General features: G+C 36.1%; 1 protein-coding gene across 1 annotated transcript; it reads right to left on the bottom strand.

Moving 5' to 3' along the window:
- Nucleotides 1-1,956: 1,956 nt before the first annotated feature.
- LOC592091 (medium-chain acyl-CoA ligase ACSF2, mitochondrial) lies at nucleotides 1,957-20,790 on the bottom strand. Its single transcript, XM_030980503.1, has 13 exons — nucleotides 20,423-20,790; nucleotides 19,706-19,871; nucleotides 18,096-18,278; nucleotides 17,048-17,166; nucleotides 16,212-16,377; nucleotides 12,968-13,063; nucleotides 10,534-10,682; nucleotides 9,058-9,226; nucleotides 7,002-7,109; nucleotides 6,048-6,199; nucleotides 4,748-4,889; nucleotides 3,780-3,890; nucleotides 1,957-2,669 (listed from the first exon to the last, which is right to left on the bottom strand). The coding sequence occupies exons 1-13, from the start codon at nucleotides 20,587-20,589 to the stop codon at nucleotides 2,550-2,552; spliced, it is 1,848 nt and encodes a 615-aa protein (XP_030836363.1). The 5' UTR covers nucleotides 20,590-20,790; the 3' UTR covers nucleotides 1,957-2,549.
- Nucleotides 20,791-22,382: the final 1,592 nt, after the last annotated feature.

Here is a 22,382-nt window from a genome sequence, read left to right as displayed (position 1 = left end):
AATTCTATGATTGACTAGGCACACTTTGACTGGAGGGAATTATTTGGAATAAAACTCTTGTATGATACATCACCTACCGTATCTTACTAAACATCTAATTATCAAATATATGATGGTAGTCAATTCAGAGTGAGAATTTCCTATTTTAAATAAAGAATATTATAGACATTTTGTTGTTGAATACCTGCAAATTAATGATATGATAAATCAACTAATAACATTAGGGTTTTCTATCACCCTCCATCAAATTTATGAAACATTGAATATACTTTGGCACATAATACAGTACAAAATAAAACAAAAATGACGTTTGTCTAGTTATACTAAACACCAAATCTGCACTTCTCATTACCAAAATGTATGTACTGTTGGGTGTCACAGTATCAATGCTTTTTTTGTTCGGTCCAAACAATAGTTTAGAACTTGAAGAGACAGATGATCTCAACTGACATAGTACACATGTACACTACAAAGTGTAAAGGTTAACAAATTAATCATTCATTTGCAATTATTTAAAACAAGAATTCAAGATCGTACTGTTTTTTGTTCTTTTTTGAAGGGCATTTCATGATTCTTGCTGCTGCAGGTAAGTTTGGTAATAAAGTTCAATACAAATATTTCTCACACTTCGATAAAGACGGCCCATAACTTGTACATTATATCTTATGAGTTGTCATCAGAGAGAAAGTTCAATCTTTCAATAACATTTTGCTGCTATATGTATGTATGAAAGAGGTACTAGAAAAAAATTGATCATATACACCTGTTTATGAAGACTAATGAAAGCACCATGGTCACTATTTTATGTTGATTTTTTTTTTAAATACAAGGTGAAGTTTGATATCTTGTACATTTTCTCAACATATTTCCTCTCTCAAGGCCATCAAATGCTTTCAGTCCGTTGCCCCCACACCTATGGCACAAACTTCCTGCATATCTAAGAAATAGCACTTTACCAGAATTCTATCAACAACAACAAAAAATGCTTTCGAATCAAACACTGTACAATCATGTACTTCTATACAATTCTTCTCAATTTGCTCATAGACTAAAGGACAGCCCCTTGTATCCTCTGGAATGGTGCTCTATAAATCAAATGATTACCAATATTCTTCTTCTTCTGCATAATAAATTAGCAGCTGGTAGAAAAAAACTTGAAAAATTCCTTGAAATCTCTCATTGCTACTAAATGGCAGTTCAGGAAACGAAGATAATATCAGCAAACACCTCTTAACACATTTGCTAAACAAATGATTTTCTTAACAAATGATTTTCTTATACAGGGTACTGAAACATGTGGATTCTTTTGTTTACACTCCTGTGTAATAGTGGCACATTTTTAAAGTAGAATGGCTTTGAGATATTGGGGGGGGGGGGGGGGTGGGTGGATTGGGGAGGAATTAGGCATATTTCACTGTGGAAATTTACCCTTGGTCCATGTTAATAGTTTATCATTTTCAACTTATTTTTCCCCATCTCTTTCCTGATATATGTGTATTTTGTAATGGCGCAAGGACTGGTTAGTTTTATAAAAGCTATAAAAATACCCCTCATTTCCGCTGTTCCTAGCTTGTGCATAACATGTTTTAAAACAAAGACTTATGTACAATTAAAAGCAGGCACATAATGAACAAGTAATGAAATGTTAAAACATGGCTGTCTAATCATATTCAAAAATCTTATGGATCTTAGTAAAAGTTCTCTAAACAATTTTGTATCAGCACCACACAAAATAAATTCTATATATTTCTATTAAAAAATATATGTATCTGTTAACATACAAATATGACATAATATTTGTAATTGATTCATAATTTCAGATTATTCACAATATAATTTAGCACTCGGCAGCTTGATCAGCATAGGTCATATGAGGTCATGATGCCTTGCTATCTTAGATCCAGGATTTCATAGCCTAGGGGTCATGAACCCTGACCCCATATGGGTCATGCAGGATTTTTTTTTTTTTTTTGCCATTGAAGGCACTTTAAATAAGGTAAATCCATAAGCATTCTATCATATGATCTGAATTACAGGACATGATTTCATCCATTTCAATGACTGAGAAGCATTTGAAACCATTTACTCATACATCACACTGGTTTTCTTCCCCAATGGTTGTTTCAGTGGTCATGATGCATGAATTAAGTAAAATATCTGTTGGACGTAGGGGATCGAGAGTGGGGCTCGGACTCTTGATAATTATAATTGACTTTACAGCAAAAATGTATAATGGCCAATTCTGCCATATGGGACATTAAATAGGGACTTTTCTATCTTATTGATTGATTGATTGAACACATAATGGATGCCAATTAGGATTAGAGTTATAATGAAGGTTTGTTAAGGTTATGGTTACTTATGTAGTGGGGTGATTCCAAACTTTATGCAATCATTACATGGATTTATAATTACCGCACAAAATGTAAAATATGGCACAGTTTAAGAAATAACACACAACAGGTTGGGGAATTTTCTAGATTACCAGCTGCATCTTACAAGTGGAATTCATCGGTGGAACGAAACAAGAAGGAAACAAAGATTTCATCCTACTTTTTCATCTTTGCTTCCATGACCTGTCTCATCTTAAACTTCTGCACCTTGCCTGTCACCGTCAGAGGAAACTCATCCACAAACTCAATGTAGCGTGGGATCTTGAAATGAGATATCTGCAGTAAGAAAATAACAATTTTAATATATATATATATATATATACATATTCATTCATTCATTCATTCATTCATTCATTATTTTCATTTTTTTCCTTTTGGGGGGGGGGGGGGAGATGTTGGAGGGGGAGGGGGCTTCACACACATATTCTCAACCCCAAGGTCTGTTTGACTTTCACAGGTGGTTAAACTGCTGTAACTGCCGCACTATATAAACTGAATTTTTCTTTCCTACCAGGACAAGAAAGCACAGTATTCTTTGAGGTGCCACTAATGTAAAGTCAAGTGTAAAACACAAGGAGCTTGGGCTACCCCCCCCCCCTAAAAAAAAAAAAAAAAAAAAAAAAAAAAAAAAATAGGTGAGTCTAAACACCCCCCCCCCCCCCCCCCCCCCCATTATTCCCACAAAATGTTCCAGCATAGAGGGAGAGGTATACATTACTGAAAATCTATCAGAAACTCTTACTGGATAGGGAGTGAAAAATAAAATCTTGAGCCATCATTAGACCCATGCAAAAAAACCAACCCAAAACTGAATATTAAAGACTACAAACAAATGATGTTAAAGAAAAAAAACTCATAGAAAATTCATATCTGTACATGTAGCTAAGCAACAATATGGCTTATCAATGTAAAATATGATTTCAAATGTGTGTACATGTTAAGTGTGTTGGTGGTGTGAAAGGCAATGCTATTACTTCAAAGTAACTCAACATCTTTCAATTACAACTTCACCATATTATAAACCTATACATACACTGTACAGTTAACAACTAAATTATTCATACTCTTACCAATTAAGTACATATTTTTTTAAAAGTATGTGAATAATTTATTTGTCATGATTTAAAGCCTGTCTGTACTAGTTTGGCCAGGAGAGATTAGACCACCCAGCAAGGTCACTGACAGGTGGCTATCTCATCATTTCAGCTCTCAATTAACATAAGAAAAGGAGGATCATGGGGACCAACGGGCATTTGTTTGGCATTGTTTTCTATAAAGAGGGAGCAAGTAGCTACTGGTAGTACAGTGGGGCTGTAAGTATCTCAATAATGCGACATATTAAAGTGAACCGGTAACATTGTTGAAGATTGATGACAAAAAACTCACCTTTCCTTTACAGAACGCTTTAATCTCTTCTGGCGTAGCCTCCTGTCCAGCCTTGAGTCTGATCCAAGCACACAACTCTTCACCCATCCTCTCATCTGGTACGCCAATCACCTGCAAGTGCAATATTTGGAGATGAAAAGAAAAACATTCAGATAAGATAGCCTTAGAGCAAAAATTCAAATTATTTCATCCTTTATATCCTCTCATCTGGTACGCCAATCACCTGCAAGTGCAATATTTGGAGATGAAAAGAAAATTACACATATAAGATAGCTTTAGAGCAAAAATGCAAATTATTGCATCCTTTATATTCATAATATTTTGGAATTTTGTGATAAACAAGGAATTGGACAAAGACTTGAAGAATACATTCTGATTTTGATTCATATAAGAACAGTAAAGGTAGATAATGTCTTTCATTTTCTAGAGTATGTCCAAAGTTTGTATGACTTTGGGTGCATAAATGCTTGTACACATTGTGCAAAGGTCATTTGTAATGTTCATTGAGCCCAGTGTTAAACACAATTACATCACAATGCATCACTTCTTAAACAGTACACACTCATTCCAACAGGGAGATACGAATCTCTTCAAAATGACGCAAGTAAAGTTTTCTCAAATTAAACATTTCAATTACTTACGTGACATCTGAATCATCTCAAGGCACACCAAAAACAACATCAAGTTTCAAATGAAAACAAACTTTAAAAGGATACTAGACATAAAATTGTTCCCCTTTCCAGTACTTAACCTTCTCTCAACATTATAAAAAGACTTGAAAAATCAAGGCAATTTCAATAGCCTTGTCCATTACCTTTGGAATGTGTGAACATTACAGTGAGGTATCGTATAATCCCAATATGATTTCTATAGGTGCACAATGGTGCATTGAAACTGCCCTTCAGTTGATTTTCAAAGCCTTTGAGAATATTTTTCCCTGAAAAATTGTGAAAGATTTTGTGGATTACCTGTACATCTTCAATCTTGGGATGCTTGTAGAGGAACTGTTCAATCTCTGTAGGGTAGATGTTCTCACCCCCTCTGATCACTAGATCCTTGATCCGTCCTGCCATGGTAATGTACCCTTCTTCGTTCATCGTGGCTATGTCACTGAGGGGTGGAAGAGGGTAAAAAATGTATTATTATTATTATTATTATTATTATTATTATTATTATTATTACTTATATCGCCCTTTTCCCAAAAGGCCTAAAGTGCTTACAGTGAATGAGATCAAAATAGCATGAATACATATAATAAGAAAAACAGTCTTACAACTACAAACTGCAAAAAAAATATGTGTTTTTAAGGCCTTTCTGAAGGTAATAACTGATGGAGACTAATTCTAATTGGTAGATCATTCCAGTATTTTGAAACAAATACAGTAAATGTCCTATCACCGGCTAATGTGCGGGTAACTGAAAATGTGAGACGGAGAGGATCACTGGCTGACTTTTTGAGGTCCTTGTATCAATGAGTATATAACTACACAGAACCTTCTTTGCAAGAATGGTTTACCCTTGTTCCAAATTAAGTACAGTCAAACCTGCTTTAGTGACCACCTGTCTACAAAGACCACCTGTCTGCAAAGACCACATTTTTGGTTTCCCTTGAAATGGGTTTCTCATTGAAACATGTACTAAAGGAACCTGTCTACAAACACCACTCTTTGTGTTTCCCTGTGATGGTCGCTATAGACAGGTTTGACTATATAATACAGTTAAAGAGCTTGCAGCATCCCCTGGGGTCATTTAGGAACACAAAGACAATTTTGCAGGTTGAGAGCACATGCACTAATATATTCATCGACCTTGTTGGTACCGTTTGCATGGAGAGTTCTCCATGGATTTTGGTTTCGTAAATTCCCTCTTGACTTGTATTGGCAGCAAGGGTGTTACTCACTGGTTGAAACCTCACTACATCTGTAATCTTTGTGTATGCATTAATAGGTCCGATATAGTTTAGTGGAAAAGGCAAATTTATCAATGCTACAAGTCTCAACTCGTCTCGTCAATTCACGCTAAAAAGGGCTCATTCCAGTCTCATCATTGAAATCTTAAGTATTTGTATCACTGGGGGAGGAGGTCTTCCCTTATAACTGATCTGAGGGGTGTTTCACAAAGCCTTTTTTCAATGATAATTGACAAAAATCAGTGAAAAATCTGCTGATGACCAATCAGAAGCAAGGATTTCAGTAGCTTTTAACAAAAACTGTCATTTGTTACTGATGACAAGCTTTGTGAAACACCCCAGGACAGTTGAAATCTTACCCCGAATGGAACCACCCAGTCTGATCGATGGCCTCCTTTGTCTTGACCTCATCCTTCCAGTAGCCCACCATGGTGGTGTACCCTCGACTGCACAGCTCTCCTGGGGTGTTATACGGCACCAACTCTCCAGACTGGGGATCAATTATCTTGATCTAGGACAGAGACACATACACAGGCAAGTAGATTAAGCATGGGAGCACCAGTGGTTCATTGCCTTGAAACTTAATCAAGAGGTCGAGGGTTAAAATCTTTGAAAAATGTAATTGTCTTCATACAAGGCATTTTATTTGACCCTCCCCCTCTCCCTCTTATTACTCTCTCTCTCTCTCTCTCTCTCTTTCTCTCTTTCTCTCCATCCTTCTCTCCCTCTCCGTTTCCCTTTCCCTTTCCCTTTCCCTCTCCCTCTCCCTCTCCCTCTCCCTCTCCCTCTCCCTCTCCCTCTCTCCCTCCCTCTCCATCTCTACTCAAATGTTGTGTACCGGTATACATGACAGGATTTATTTCATGAAATACCCCATGTGCTTATAAAAGATTTTGGAGCTAAGGCCAGGTAATAATTTATAATGTTCTATGCAAATGCAAAGGGATGTGAAATCAAGATGTGATATGTGTTACATAAAAACAGATCACTATTATTGTTATGAAAATTTCTGTTCAGAGGTATAAATTATTGACCATGAGTTCTGGATATGGGACTGCATTTTTGACAGAAAATTATACAGGTATACAAACTACACATTTTTTTTCATAGAATATGTTTAGTTCTGGTAATAAAAATGCAATTTTGAAATAACTTAGTTTCAATGAGCTCCAAAAAAGAGAAAGACAACATAAAACCCCTCCAGAAGAAAATGCACTACTCTATAGAAATTCAGAAAAGAAATGGCATGATAACAGAATCAGTAAAAACCTGAATCCCTCCCTTGATTTACAAGTTCTATTCATGCATAATACCTCGTTGTGTGGTGAAGGTTTTCCCACAGTGGATACCCGTAGGTCAACCGGGTCGTGCATCTCTGTCTGGCAGATCACCGGGCTCACCTCAGTCAAGCCATAGGCAATCTGTTCAGGGAGATAATGACGAAGTGACAACATGAATTTACAAGTGGATACCGGTACTAATTATATATATTAAAGAAAGAATGTTTTAATATATACACAACAGATATACAGAAAGAGATTAGAAAGAGAAATGTGACTGACAGAAAACGTAGCATAGAGAGTCACAAAAAGATAGAAAAGGAGATTCAGAAAGCGAGGGAAGAGAAAAAAAGGGGGAAAAGAGGGACAAAGAGATGGAGAGGGAGAGGGGGGGGGGGGATTTATCAATAAATTGACAAATGGAATAATTTTTGAAGGAGATTTTGGTGGATGTGTATGTAGCTCAAGCAGGGCTCAAATTAATTTTTTGTCCACGGGGGCTCTTCCAAAAAGAAAAAGCCCCTGTGAGCCTTCTCACGGGGGCTCTTTTTATACAAATTTCCATTGAATTGGTACCTATGATACTCTTCAATTCTTTGCTATTTCTTAATTATCATTTATTTAAGTCAGCATTTTCCCTCTTACAAATTTACAAGCTACATAGCTGTTACTGACTTTTATACCGTGATGACATTCTCTTGATTTCTTCCCGTTCTGCACACTATTTCCTCCTCATTATTCTGAGCAACCTTTTACATTCTTCTTTACTGAGCCCAGTAGCAGCGAGGCAGTTTTTTTTTTGTTGCAATTTTGAACCCCCGTAAGTGATGTTTTCCTTGGCATCTACTAACATCTTCTAATACTGTGTGGGTCTGGAGTCTGGACACATAATGACGTTTTTCTATGCACATCACATTTTCACTTGGCAGCCCAAGGCGGGGGGGGGGGGGGGGGGGGGTTAAACCACCTTAACGCCTACCCCCCCCTTAGATCTGTCCATGTTACCATATCCTTTCACGCAAGCGTGTACGCAGACGGGGGGGGGGTTTGGGGTCAACTCCGATTTTTCAAATTTTAAAACCCCCCCTTGAAAAAATCCTGCGTATGCTACTGCTTCCACGACATCTTGGTCTTCCTCTTCTTCTCAATAGGGACTTTTAGATTTGCGTGGAAGTGTTACGTCCTTAAGAGGCACTGGCAGTCACATGTGACGTCCTTTTAAGCACTGGCACTACCTTAACTCTTATCGTGCCACAGGGTTAATCCCCACTGTGCCAGGTTGTTTTGGAGATAATCTGATTAACGGGATGGTTCTATGAATGGCGAGTGCAAAACACACAGCACAGCCCAATAAGCATGAACAATAACTGCTATTACGAAAGCGCCCTTGCACGCACATGGCACTCAATAGGTAGCGTGCATGCAGCCTCATGGCAGGCTATGGGTTAAAAGAAGGTCACACGTTGCAGTCCATGTTCTCGTGCAAATCTAAAAGTCCCTAATATTGATTTACTGGTCGAGGTTCATTATTTGCTGGTCATTTGAGATCACCAGATTTCCGCGGATTCACGCTTTCCACAACGAAAAACTTCTCCATGACCATGTTTCAGCATCAGCCCTTGCGATCGCCTCCAGCTCCAGCAGATATGGGGCGGCAGCGTGCACACGTACTGTCAACTAACGGCGCAGTAGGCCTATAGCCACTGCTGACGGCGGCACTGCACTGCGAGCTTCTGTTGTTTGAATCGGTAATAATACTCATAGAACGAGAAATCTTGCACGCTAATCTAAGTTCCATTTCATAGGTTTAAGGTTTGAAAATTGAAACTCAATATTGTGTTAAAGTTATAACAGAAAAGATAAATCTTTATTTCATAATTCCACGGGGGCGATTTTTATTTTTGCAATCTCCCCCGTGAGCAACCTGACGGGGGCGAATCGCCCACCGCCCCTGTGTATTTTGAGCGCTGAGCTCAAGATAGGAAAAAGTAGACAATGAGACAAGCGGGTGAGTAGAGATAGAGAGAGGAGAAGAGAGAATATTGGGGCAAGGTTAGGGTCATTTTTATTCACGCTTTAATCAACTTACACAGACATCTTTCATGTTCATAAGTGATCTTGTTTGTTTCATGGTTTCGATGGGACATGGTGACCCGGCCATGATTCCTGTAGTCAGGCTACTCATGTCGTACTGGTTAAAGTTGGGATGGTTCAGCATATCGATGAACATGGTTGGCGTACCGTACTGTGATGTTATCCTGGATAGGAGAAAGATAATTTTTTTTAATCACCATCAATCAATGGAAATACTGATAAATCAAAATTCATGAAAACTAAATGTCCCCTAAAACGAAGCACCATGCAAGATTATTCTTTTCACTTTTCCAGGGAGTCCAGCTTGCAATAGAGTCTTACAACATGGGCCCTCTTTCAACTTTCAAAATTTTGAGGGGGTTTGGAGGCCAAATTTGGGGGCCCATGGACATTAAACCCCGGTTAGTTGAGCCCTGCATATAGTTTTTCAAAGATTTTTCATTTTTTGTGTTTAGATCATTCTTTTTTTTAGACAAAATATTGTTTGAAGGAGTATGATGTGAAAATGCTAATGTACATGTAAGAGACTCTTGAATGTAGATCTACATTATTTTGTGTGTTTTAAACCAATGAACATGGGAGACGACAATGGGACAAAAACATTTGCAGAAGGATTCAATGAAAAAGATTCATGCATAAACTGATACAGATATGAATGACATATAAATGCAACCAGAAGCATATGCAGGGTTCTCTGATTGTGTGTGTGTGGGTGAAGGGGGGGGGGGGGTCACAAGATGAATCTAGGAGGAAGTAGAGTACAGCAAGACATTTAAATGATGAATTTTGAGATATAATCTTTTACATTAATGGGTGCATTTAAACAATGCACCATGCAGGATATCAGCGAAAGTGACAGGTCAAAAGGTCAAATGTAAAGGAACTATCAGGAAGCAGTGTTTAATACAGATATCATTTTTTTTTTTAAGGCCTCATTTTTCCTTTTTTTTTAAATAAAGAAGTTTTTTGGTAATTTGCCCTCGGCACTCGGCATCTATTCACTTTTCACCAATACACATTCAGAGAAAGTCAGAGAAAGTCACAGGAAGGATTACCAAGTAACAGGTCATGAGGTCAAATGAAAAGGAACAATCAGGGAGTATGAACAGGAAGTAGTATTAAAGGAGATATAATTAAAACCAAACTAGCATCCTGTTGAAACCATACTGTACACCTGCTTTATTCAGGGATTTTCCCTTTAATAGAGTTTTTTGTTTCATGTTTTATTTTAATCTTGAATTTTTGTTTTTTCTTTTAGTTTTTCAAGTTTTTGTTCTTCTTCTTTTGGAGTCATAAGTACATGAAAATTGAAAAATTGTGACAAAAACACTTTTTCATCAAAAAAAGTAGTTTCAGCAATAAGTGCAAATATTTCAACATTGATATTAATATGAATAACAGATTTTTGTAAGTTTTTACTACATTACTTTACATAAAACATACTGAGAATGATTTAGGATATTGTTATTACCTTTCTTCTTGGATGCCTTTCAGACTTGCTTCAGGTTCAAAGCTTGGAGAGGGGAAAACGCATGTGTTACCGTGGACCATGGCACACAAAGAACCTCCTACCATTCCAAAGCAGTGGTATAGGGGGACAGGCACGCCAATCCGATGCTCCTACATCAAAACAACAGGTAAGTATTACTCAACAGATAATGATGGTAATTTTAATAAAATTGATCATAAACTTCTTCCCTGTTGTTTTTATGGCAAGTGCAGTTGGAAATCAATGTTGAAGGTCAGATTTCAACAATTTTTTTCCTTATTAGCCTCCCTCTACGTTTCTTTTTCGTCTCGGTGGGATTGCAACAATAACAAATGTGAACCAATGATTTTACTCCTTCTATTTGACATCAGTTCAGAAGAGATCATATGGGCAGTGTCCATCATGTTTGATTGACAGCTAGACCCCCAACAATTTTACCATTCAGGTTTTACCATTTTATCATTACTGTTATCATTGAAACTAGTTATGGATATACAGTTAATAACTATCAAACTATTTCTACCCCTCGTAAATTTGAGGTTTTAGTGTCTTTTGTATCTCAAGAATAAAAGGTGGACTGGTTGAATTAGCTAGGCCTGTGTTGAATACTTTTAGAAGTATGCTTTAAGATTTCACATTCTTACTTTAATATAACTTCACAGCTACAAATGTACATAGGGTTTTATGCAACTATTCACAACCCCCCCCCCCCCCAATTTTTTTTTTTTTTTTTTAAATAAATAAATAAAAATAAATAAAACTAGATGGAATTCGACTGCGCGCAGTCGAAAATGATGCCTCCGTTATAGAGCAATTTTACAAACCAAAACAGAAAAAAAAAATTGAATTCATGTTCAATGGTAATCCATTGACAGGTTCTCAGAATATTGTGATTACAAGCAATTTCTCATATACATATATGACCCTTTGATCTTTGACCTCATGACCATAAAATCTACTCAGTTCATTGGCTCTGCAAGATGTTCTGAGTTAAATAGTAATCCATCTGTCAGTTCTAATGAGAATGCGTTCACAAGCTATTTTTGCATACATAATGGGCCCATGACCTTTGACCTTTGACCTTATGAACCAAGAATCTACTCAGTTCATTGGCTCTGCAAGTAACAAACATGACCTAATTTTGGCATGAATCCATCAATCGGTTCTTGAGATAACGCGATCACAAGCTGTTTTTGCATTCATAATGTGCGCTGTGGCCTTTGACCTTTGACCTACGTGCTCCAAAATCTAATCAGATTGTCTTCCTATGGTGATACACACTATCATTAAGTTTGAAGTTTTTACATCTCCAGTGGTTCTTGAGATATCATGATAACAATCTCAATGTATGGAATTTCATAAGTTGACCTCTGTGACCCTTGACCTTTGACCTACGTGCTCCAAAATCTAATCAGATTGTTTTCCTATAGTGATACACACTATCACTAAGTTTGAAGTTTAAATCTCCAGTGGTTCTTGAGATATCATGATAACAATCTCAATGTATGGAATTTCATAAATTGACCTCTGTGACCCTTGACCTTTGACATACGTGCTCCAAAATCTAATCAGATTGTTTTCCTATAGTGATACACACTATCACTAAGTTTGAAGTTTAAATCTCCAGTGGTTCTTGAGATATCATGATAACAATCTAAATGTATGGAATTTCATAAGTTGACCTCTGTGACCCTTGACCTTTGACATACGTGCTCCAAAATCTAATCAGATCGTCTTCCTATGGTGATACATACTATCCTTAAGTTTGAAGTTTAAATCTCAAATGGTTCTTGAGATATCGCGCTAACAAACTCAATACAAGGAATTTCATAAGTTGACCTCTGTGACCTGTGACCTTTGACCTACGTACTCCAAAATCTAATCAGATCGTCTTGCTATGGTGATAAATACTATTCCCGAGTCTTAAGTTTAAATCTTAAATGGTTCTTGAGATATTGTGATAACGGTCAAACGGGACGGACGTACGGACGGACGTACGGACGGACGGACGGACGTACGGACGGACGGACGTACGGACGGACGGACGGACGGACGTACGGACGGACAACCCGAAAACATGATGCCTCCGGCACCACCTTCGGTGGCGGAGGCATAAAAATCAGAGCACCTCAAGAAAAAAAAGTAAAATTTATCCTGATTAATGCACAAAAGCTCTCCATGTTTACTGCATGTAGATGGTAGTATGACACATGCTCTTGTGAAGTTTGGTCTGTGGTCAGTTCCTACACCAAACGAATTCCAACTTCAACCCTGGACCCAACACTTTACTTAACCCTAAACCTAACCTAAATAAAACTTAATAGCAACCCTAACCCTAACCCTAACCCTACACTTTTGAAGAAATAAAGCCCGCAAAAATCATGTATCATGAAGACAGAGAAGTTTAATACTCTACCTGTTCATGATATTTCAGAACAGCGCCGATGAAGTAGCTGTTGTTCACTATATTGTGATGAGTGAGAGTTGCTCCTTTAGGTTTCCCAGTGGTTCCCTGTGGAAGAAAAACATCTCAATTAAAGCAATATCTTCTTCTTTTTTCTCTTCCTCTTTTTTCAATTTATTTTGTTTCGTTTCAGTCTCTTTAAAAAAAAAAGGGAGTACAGAATCATGAAATTCATATGTCTGGTTGAAAGTGATTCCATGCAAATATAAAACCAAAAATTAACCCTCAAACCTATTTCCTTATTTTGTAAAACACATTCTTAGCTTTGGAGAGGACAGAGGACAGTCTCGATCATTGTATTTGTATTGTACCATAATTCTATTACAGCCTTCATAATAGAGGCTCGCGTCTTCTACAGATCATCACATCTTGATCAATGTGAGAATGTCTTTGTAACCTTGCCTTCAGTTACATCAATGAGACCGACATCAGACCGAACAATAAATGGCATCACCTCGGATGGCCAAAAATCTGACAGTTTGGAAGCGGTGTGAGGTCGGTTTGACATCATGACCAAGGTATTAGAGTAGGCATTTAGTCTGTAAATTACAATCAAGTGTGATTTATAGATAAATGAACATTTCAGGAAAATAACTACCTGAGATGTCTGTACTGACATGGATGTTAACTGTAGTTTCAAACATGTGTATTTTCATTTCAAATGCTGTATTATCTTTTTTTTCTTTTTTCCTTTTTTTTGGGGGGGGGGGGGAGGGGGTACAAAGTTCATCTACATGTATAGGTTACTTTTAATCTTAAAGAGCTTATAAATGTTTCTAATGACATTTACTAATACCTTATGTAACTCTTATTTGCTTTTCCTTCTTATAACAAAATAAGGCATTATGATTATATTGATTTAAAATAAAAACACTGGTTGCTGTGATGTTAAATTGAAGTCATACATGTAACTCTTTTGTTCTAGTTCTCCTTGTATCTAATCCTCCTCAGCAGTCTGCATACTAGCTGAACATTCACATTGCATCTATTGATTTCCTGATAGCAAGATTTGCAAATTTATGTACATATAGGAAGCTATTGTATTTTTGTACCAGCAGACTAATGTAGATTAGGGCTTGAGTCTTTGTTTGCATAGACTGTAACTGATAAAATAGTATTATGTCATGCAAAAAGGAAAAAAAGCATTATAGGATATAGGTTTTGTCCAATTGTGCACGTATTTGGCTTTTTTTCTCTTTAACAGGCACTCCAAGACTTGCTAAGAACTGGGAAAGGAGGAAGGGGGAGGAAGGAATCAGGGGAAGGAAAAGGGGAAGGGGGCAATTCCACGGTAACGGAAGGACACTCAGACAAGATTTTTGAACTTCAGGTTCATACTAAAAGAAATGTTTTATTAGTATGTATTCAACTATGGGGAACAAAATGTGTTTCAGTCAAGTGGAAAGCTTCATCAACTTCACAAAGTTTGGATAAACACTAATTAACTGGAAAAACCATGTCCATTTTTATGTCCTTCTGTTACCGAGATAATTAATATGCACATTCTTAAACTACTTAACTATAATGACAATTTTTTGGGGGAGAATTAAAGGCACTTATATAGGTATTATATCTGTACTGTTTCACATCTTATACTAATAAAACAGTTCTTTTAGTATGAACCTGAAGTTCAAAAATCTTGTCTGAGTGTCCTTCCGTTACCGTGGAATTGCCCAAGGGTGAAGCGCAGGACTAGTGGGTAGTGAGAGTCAACAATATTTCAACCATAATTTAATTGTTTCAACCGAACAAAATCTCAGCCTTGTATGTGACGGGTGCATCGTATCTAAAACGAATGAAAATATGACAAGCGAGCTAGCCCAAAGAAAAAGTCATATAAATGAAGCACTTTCCTCCTATCTGCAGAACTGGGCCATGTTGTGTACAGTTATCAAACACACTCAAAAATGTAATTGAGTATCAAAATTCAAAATACAGTACAGTAATCCATCAACCAATGCAAGCAGCTGCCACGTAGGCTTCACCTAATGTTAAAGACTACACAGTATGGTATTGAGCTTTAATAGTTTCTAAGCAAACAGCAGTGTGTATTCACCATTTCAAGGAACTGCTTATAATTGAGTAAGGGAGCAATAGAGCTCACCATCTATATTGGGGTAGACTATGTTAAAGTTAAACAGACCAATCAAACAAAACCTAAAAAGCTGATTAACAAACAAAGCATACGTAACAAAGGTGCTAGTTTTTAACTTTGTGTTCATTCAAACACAAGTATATAATGGTGGATCCAAGGAAGGGGGGAGGGGTGCATAGGGGATTTATTTGAATTCAGTTGAAATACAGGCTTCTGAACGGGAATGGAGTTGTAATTTTATATGGATAATTCAAAGTGTAAAAAAAGAAAGAAAAAGTCTCTTTTTATACATGTACTGAAGAGTTGCATTCATTAATGATGGCATAAAATGTGCACATATTTATGAGCCCTTTGATTAATTGTATCTTTCTACAGATTTGAATAAATAAACTTATCCAGTTTCAAGTGACAATCAGGTACGGAGCGAGCCTAGTTTCCTAAGCATTTACAACAACATAACCCACTAATGTTTGCTTATTACGCACTTGAAGATTCTTTTTGGTTAATATTCTTAAATATTAATATCTCAACAATTGAATCTTGTATATCAACACCATTAAGTTGATATTCAGTGGTAATACCTGATATTTGAACAAAAATCAGAACCAATACCATGCTATTTCACAATGCCAAATTCAGGCTTAGGCTTCATTAATGATTAATATTGAGTAGCGATTGAGTAGCGATTGAAGAGGCATTTCGGAATGACAGGTGTGTTCCTCCTCTCAAGGCATCACGTATGCTGAACCACCTAGCTTCGAAGATGCTACCCACACTTTGTGACAAAGCCTTCACAACTACTGCTCCCAAACTGTGGAATAATCTACCAATATCTCTTTGTAACCAACAATCTCTCAATGCCTTCAAAAAATATCTAAAAACTCACCTCTTTTGCTAACAATATAACTGTATCGCACATTTGAACATATATGGAAAATACGCTATATAAATACATTATTATTAAACAAATGGTACTGTGTTGCTGATCATGTCACTTACATGTATAGGTTATACTACTGTGAATCTGGCCATTGTAAAACAAATCAAAAAAATTCTGCTGTTACAACATCGGGGAAAAAAAGAAAATGTATCTTTACTTACCGATGTGAACTGGATATTGACTGGTTGGTCAAATTGTAGAACAGATTTCATTTTCTCTATATGCTTAAAATGATCCTCTTTTCCCATGTCCATCACATCATCAAAACTGAATGTCCCTGGGAAGTTACCTTTGCCCATCATCACCACAGACTTCAGCATCGGAAGACTGAAGCAAAAATACATTCATATCAATAAATATAGATTAAAATGTTTATATTCATACATATTCATGAATTTACATTGAAATTGTTTGATACCCTGATACTTATTCATATATTTATGATCAATTGTTTATATCAATAAATTTATGCATACAGAGTCATATAAGCATATTCATAAGGTTATCAATACATGTACATAAATTCATATTCAATTGTTTTTATCAATACATTCATACATCTTCATCTATTTAGAAGGGAAAAAATGGGATAATTATCAAATGAAAAGTATTTTATTGACTGAAATATTATTTGTGTCTTATTACATCTTTTAATGTTTCGTTGTAGTTGTTTTGTTTTGTATTGTCACATACATACCGTAAATGTTTAACTCTACTCTCCTCTTGCATCAAGCACTTTCTACTTTATTTAAAAGGGGACTATCTTGACAGGACTGCCTTGGTCTTATATGGTACCCTTGAGTCCATGAATAATAATTCACATATGTTCTGTGTTTCTAATATGTACGTGTAAACGCTTTTATTGGTATTGAATAAAATCGAACTTTGCAAGAGATGTTTAGTTTTTATATATCCACTGTATGCTTTGGCTTTAAGTATCAATGGCAATCCATTCCATCATAAAAGGCTAGATAAGGAGTAAGTTTCAGAAACTTACTTTTCACTTTTGATATTGCCTGGTGTTGCTGTTGTCATTTCTGGACAGATTCCATTCAGCATTTCATAGTAGTTCTGGGTTTTGAAAGACTGTGCCGACACAATGGTTTTAACACCAACCTAAATCACAACAAAGATTATAAATATGGAATAAAACGTTTTTGTAAAATTTCCTAGACTGTTCAAATGCTACTTTATGGCTCCTCCAATGATGAAAATTCATTTCCCATGACTTTCTTTCTATAATCAAAGAATAATAATGTTCATGAAGGTTCATTCATTCTTGAACAATTAAAGATGTTCTCTACAGGTTTCCATACTGAGCATTCACCTGCTCTCGGCCATTCCAATTACCACACCCATCTCATTTTTTGTTTATGTTACCCCTCACTTTTTTAAATAAAAATTTAACACTTAAAATGCTCTTGTGTACAAATATGCCTGTCCCTAATTCGGAGGCAACTTAGTATTCATATGACAACTATTCAGAATTGCAACAACAACATGACATGTTTAATTTGTCAAAGCATGTTATTGACTCCCTTCATTTACATGTACATATACTATCACAAAAATGCATTTTTATGCTAAATAGCAAAAATCACAATTTTTCCTCTTCTATATTTTATAAAGTCTTTAACACATGTAAGCAATGTGTGATCATGTTATGTTGTCTAAATTGCCTCATTATGGTGACCCCTGCAAAAGGGGTGTACTTTTAAGGAAATCACATTTCCTTCCTCTTTTTCATAATTGCAAACACTGATTTTATCCGCTTCTGATGATACAAGAAATCTGAATTCTTATCATATCTACTGCAATTGTAATACAGTCAAACCTGTCTATAGCGACCACCCAAGGGAAACACAAAAAGTGGCCTTTCGTAGACAGGTTCCTTTAGTACATGATTCAATGAGAAACCATTTTAAAGGGAAACAACAAATGTGGCCTTTGTAGACAGGTGGTCAGTAAAGCAGGTTTGACTGTATATCCAAAATCCAAAATTTTATAGCATACATCAAAGAAGGTTGAAGACATTAAATCATTACCTTCTTCAAGGCATATTCGAGCTCATCCTGGCGGTACGCTGGGTTGATGTTGACCAGGATAGCACCTATCCTAGCGGTGGCAAACTGAGTGAGAACCCACTCAAGGGTACTGGGCCCCCAGATACCCACGCAGTCATCCCTCCCGACACCAGTAGCTAGCAATCCAGCTGCCAGTCGGTCACACTGAAAGACAAGCAGTAATGTTTAGACTGGCAGAAGATAAAGTGAAATGGAGAGATGTTGCAGTCAACCTCCGAACCAGGAGATTGAGGAGAAGATACTTAGATAGATAGATAAATTTTTAGACTGTCATTCATTTATCTATTAATTTTATCATTCCAAAAAATGGTTTGGTTATGAATATGCACAGTCCTTATTCAGTATAAAGGTTTACAATGCACACATGATACATACTGTAGACTTTAATATCATTTTTGTTGTATAAAGTATATAGTTTTTGAAGTGGTACTGGTCAACTGCTATTGTCAAATCATAAATACTCATATAATCATTCTATCATCATATTCCATTTTCTGGATCCACATTCTTTGTTTCCATGAGAGTATTGTATGAGCCACTCATTATGTAATAACAGAGCTCAGTAATTATCTGAATACAAATTAACCCTAATAATAGTACATATTGTAAACCACAGTGTGTATTAGTCAGGTAAGGGAAGGAAGCTGGGTCAGGGTCTTTTCAAGTTGCACTTTTCCTTTCCAAGGGTGCATGATCAGGTTAATCTTCATCTTCTATGATTCAAGTTGAGTGCTGATCACTTTAAAGTGCTTAATATAAAGGGCTTTTTCAGCTGCAGCACCTTCTCTTTGGAATAATTTACCATTTAATTTGAGAATCGTAACTTCCTTAGAGACCTTTAAATCCATGCTGAAATCTCATCTTTTTTAACAATACCTGTACTTGGAGCTATGACACTCATCCAAACTCTGTTATTCTTTCTATTTTTCTAGTGCGCCTCGGAATAGAATTGTCTAGATAGACGGCGCTATAATACTACATAAATGCCTTATATCATTAAATAACCAATACCTACATTGTATCTTACATTGCTGACAGTGGCATATCATGTCCAAGAAATCAAATTTGGTACTGTATGGACTAAATTAAATACTTCTTTTTTTTTCCTTTTCAAGACAAAAACATGTACACAATTTTTAATGATCTTAATAATAAATCTGGATATATAAAGCGATTAATAAATCTTAAAAATCTCTAGGCACTTTACAGATATTATCACTACCCTGGCCCGGCATTGCATTTATCCAAGCATTCTACATGTATGTGTGCCCCATGGGAATAATCCTACCATATAATCACTGTGAAGGCATATACAGTGCGTCCCAGAAAAAAAGAAACTGAGAATTCTGAATTAGTATCGATGTTTTATCATAACTTAATTACAATTATAATTGATAAATGGCACATATTTGTAAAGCTTAGATCCTCCTCTTTCATTTGATGCAACTCATATGATGCATATGTCACGCATGAGTGATTAAAATATTATGCGATTTGATAATTTCATGTTTCGTGCACGCAAAAGTTTTGTTTTTACAATATTCAGTATAGTACTTTTACTACTTTCTCACCTCTTCTCTAAATTGTGAAAATGTTCTTCTAACTTTGTCTCTGGAGAAGACAACATACTCTCTGTCTGGGAACTTCTCAGTTGTATCGTCCACTATCTGACCGATGGTCTTCCCTAGGAGGGGCAGAGCGGGGTCAGCCTGGCGGTAGCTTAGATTATGAACACAACTGAAACAGAAAGGATAGAATCGTTTTATATTAGTTCAGGGCAATTATAACAACCTGTAGAGGAAAGTTATATTCATGCAATGAAAGATAAAAGGGCACAAGCAATCAACAATTAAATATAGAATGCTTGGCTTTGGGTACTATTCTATTCTATATTTTTTTTTAAATATAGAATCTAGACTATATTGGTCTTAAGCCCCGCTACTACTCACTACTAGCTACTTGATAACTTGACGAGTAAACTGACTAGCTGACTAGCTGTCATGACCAATGTTCAAATTTCCACATTTGAGACATTTCAAACTTCAAAGTAGCAACATTCAATCTTTATGATGTAACTTTAAAACTTTAGACTTTAGTTAGCCTTTTAAATTATCAATATCATGCGCAGATTCAGAGACAGCTAGAGAAAGGCAAAAGCCAAATTGCAATAGAAAAAACAGGAAAGCAAAACAGAATAAGGGGGATATGACAGAATAAATCAAACAGGAGAGGTAGAGAGAAAACAAATGTTCAGAAAATAAGATAAATATTTGTCTTAGCAACTTTACCTAGTGGTGGATAGACAGCGGCTTGTTAACGCTACCGTAAGGCGATAACAGTCCAGCCCGGAGCTTGGGCATGGTGGGGTGGCACTAGTGGTGGTAGATGAGAGGCCCACAGCTCCAGCGGAGGAGACACGCCTCCCGTGTTGTGCGAAGGTTCGGAATCGGAGCATTATCGTTTATTTTCTGAAGCTTGCCAACTAAATCGAATTAACGAAATGATATAAGTATGTATTGGCACGACGATTCCTGCAGATTTGTTGTAATGGCCATAAACATTGACCTCGTAAAATTACTTAATAAATTGCTCTCTCCAGCTCCACTTCATACGTACACCAGTGCAATCCCAGGCCAGGGTTCTAGGGAGCTCTGTTAGGTGTAGTCTGATATTCATCCGCCGCTGTGTGCTTTAAAAATATGGTTCACATGATCTGACCAATAAACTTCCTGATATGACGTTCTACTTAAAATATTTTTGTTCATCCTTTAAAAGAATTTAAACATAGATAAGATCCTCACAATACTAGAGGCCTATAATCCATTGGCATCATCTTTTTTTTTTTTTTTTTTTTTTTTTTTATAATTAAATTTTTTATAATTTTTTGGGGACGGGGGGGGGGGGGGGGGGGGGGGCACGTCCCTGTTTTGCAATACATTTTGGGCGAATTTAGGGCTAATTTTAACATTTTTTTTTTGGTCGGGGGGGGGGGCATGTGCCCCCCCCCCCCCTCCTGGATCCGCCACTGGTATATAATTCAATATTTATGACACCTTTCATTCTTCAGTTTTGCTCCTCTTTCTCCGACACTGCATTTTACCTCTATATCTCTCTCCTTTTCAGACTGACTCTTTCCTTCTCTTTCTCTCTCTCTCTCTCTCTCCCTCTCTCTCTCTCTTTCTCTCAATCTGTCATTCCTTATATCAGTCAAACTCTTTCTCTCTCTCTGAAGTATTTATCTCTTTCTTTCTTCCTTTCTCTTTCTCCCTCTTTCTATATGTTTCTTCCTCTATCATTGTCTCTTCTTTTCTATCACCTCTCTTCCTTTTATTGCCATAAATGAACACAACTATCTTTCCTTATTATTGATACAATATGAGCCTAGAATTTGTATGACAAATATAATTTTTTTTTATTGCATGTGTTTAGAACAAAGACAAATTTTTTTCAAATGAAAAAGGTAAACAAAATAAACAAAATGGAGAAAAAAATGGAGAAAAAAAGAAAATAATAACTGCCTATATTACAATATCACATAAAACCATCATGACTGGAAGAAATTTTCTGAAAGAATAGAATCTCTCTAAAAAAAAATTTATAAAGTCAAAAGATTTGTAACCTCAGATTAAAATAAACAGCATCCCCTTTTGGGTTAAATATTAGTTTTGAACTGTGCTGTAAATGATTTATATTTGTAGAAAATACTGATGTTAAGAAGTCACACAACTAATTACTATGAAAAAATTGTTCAGGAAAAAAAGATATTCCAACTTCATTCAAAATTGCATTATTAGTTGTGTTTGAGGTAGAGCCTACATGGTTCTGGCATCTTTGTACTTTGTAAATATCAATAGCATCAAATAGTACATGTACATGATTAAGATCTCTTAATAACTCAATGTAGGTCCATTATCTTCAAGCAGCCTTAAACATCAATTGCAAATACATAAGGCAGAAATATAGACATTTCAATACATTTTAATACACATTACAATATAATTTATATTTAAAAGTTGATTAGTTTGTGTCAACATGAAATATCAGGATATTTTGTTCAATTTGTACAGACTAAATATCTTTTTTCATACTTGACAGTCAAAAATTTAGCGGCATCAATATTTCATATATGACATCAAGATATAGAAATTTTAACAGATTACATAGCAATTTAATTTATAAAACTTCAATTGAGTCAAGACTTTCCATATATATATTAGCATCAATATTATTTTTATCTTTTTTTTTTTC

The sequence above is a fragment of the Strongylocentrotus purpuratus genome, unplaced genomic scaffold (assembly GCF_000002235.5).
Source record: "Strongylocentrotus purpuratus isolate Spur 01 unplaced genomic scaffold, Spur_5.0 spur5_scaffold_11, whole genome shotgun sequence".
Classification (NCBI taxonomy): domain Eukaryota; kingdom Metazoa; phylum Echinodermata; class Echinoidea; order Camarodonta; family Strongylocentrotidae; genus Strongylocentrotus; species Strongylocentrotus purpuratus.
Note: the sequence above shows the minus strand (reverse complement) of the source record. Positions and strands in the feature narration are given on the sequence as shown.

Excerpts from the sequence above, each read along its gene's own strand:
- LOC592091 (XM_030980503.1), bottom strand. The coding sequence starts at position 20,589 with ATGCTCCGATTCCGAACCTTCGCACAACACGGGAGGCGTGTCTCCTCC. Across the intron at positions 18,279-19,705 it reads TTTCACAATTTAGAGAAGAG|TGTGACCGACTGGCAGCTGG; the intron begins GTGAGAAAGTAG and ends CTTGTCTTTCAG. Across the intron at positions 9,227-10,533 it reads AAAGGCATCCAAGAAGAAAG|GATAACATCACAGTACGGTA; the intron begins GTAATAACAATA and ends TCTCCTATCCAG.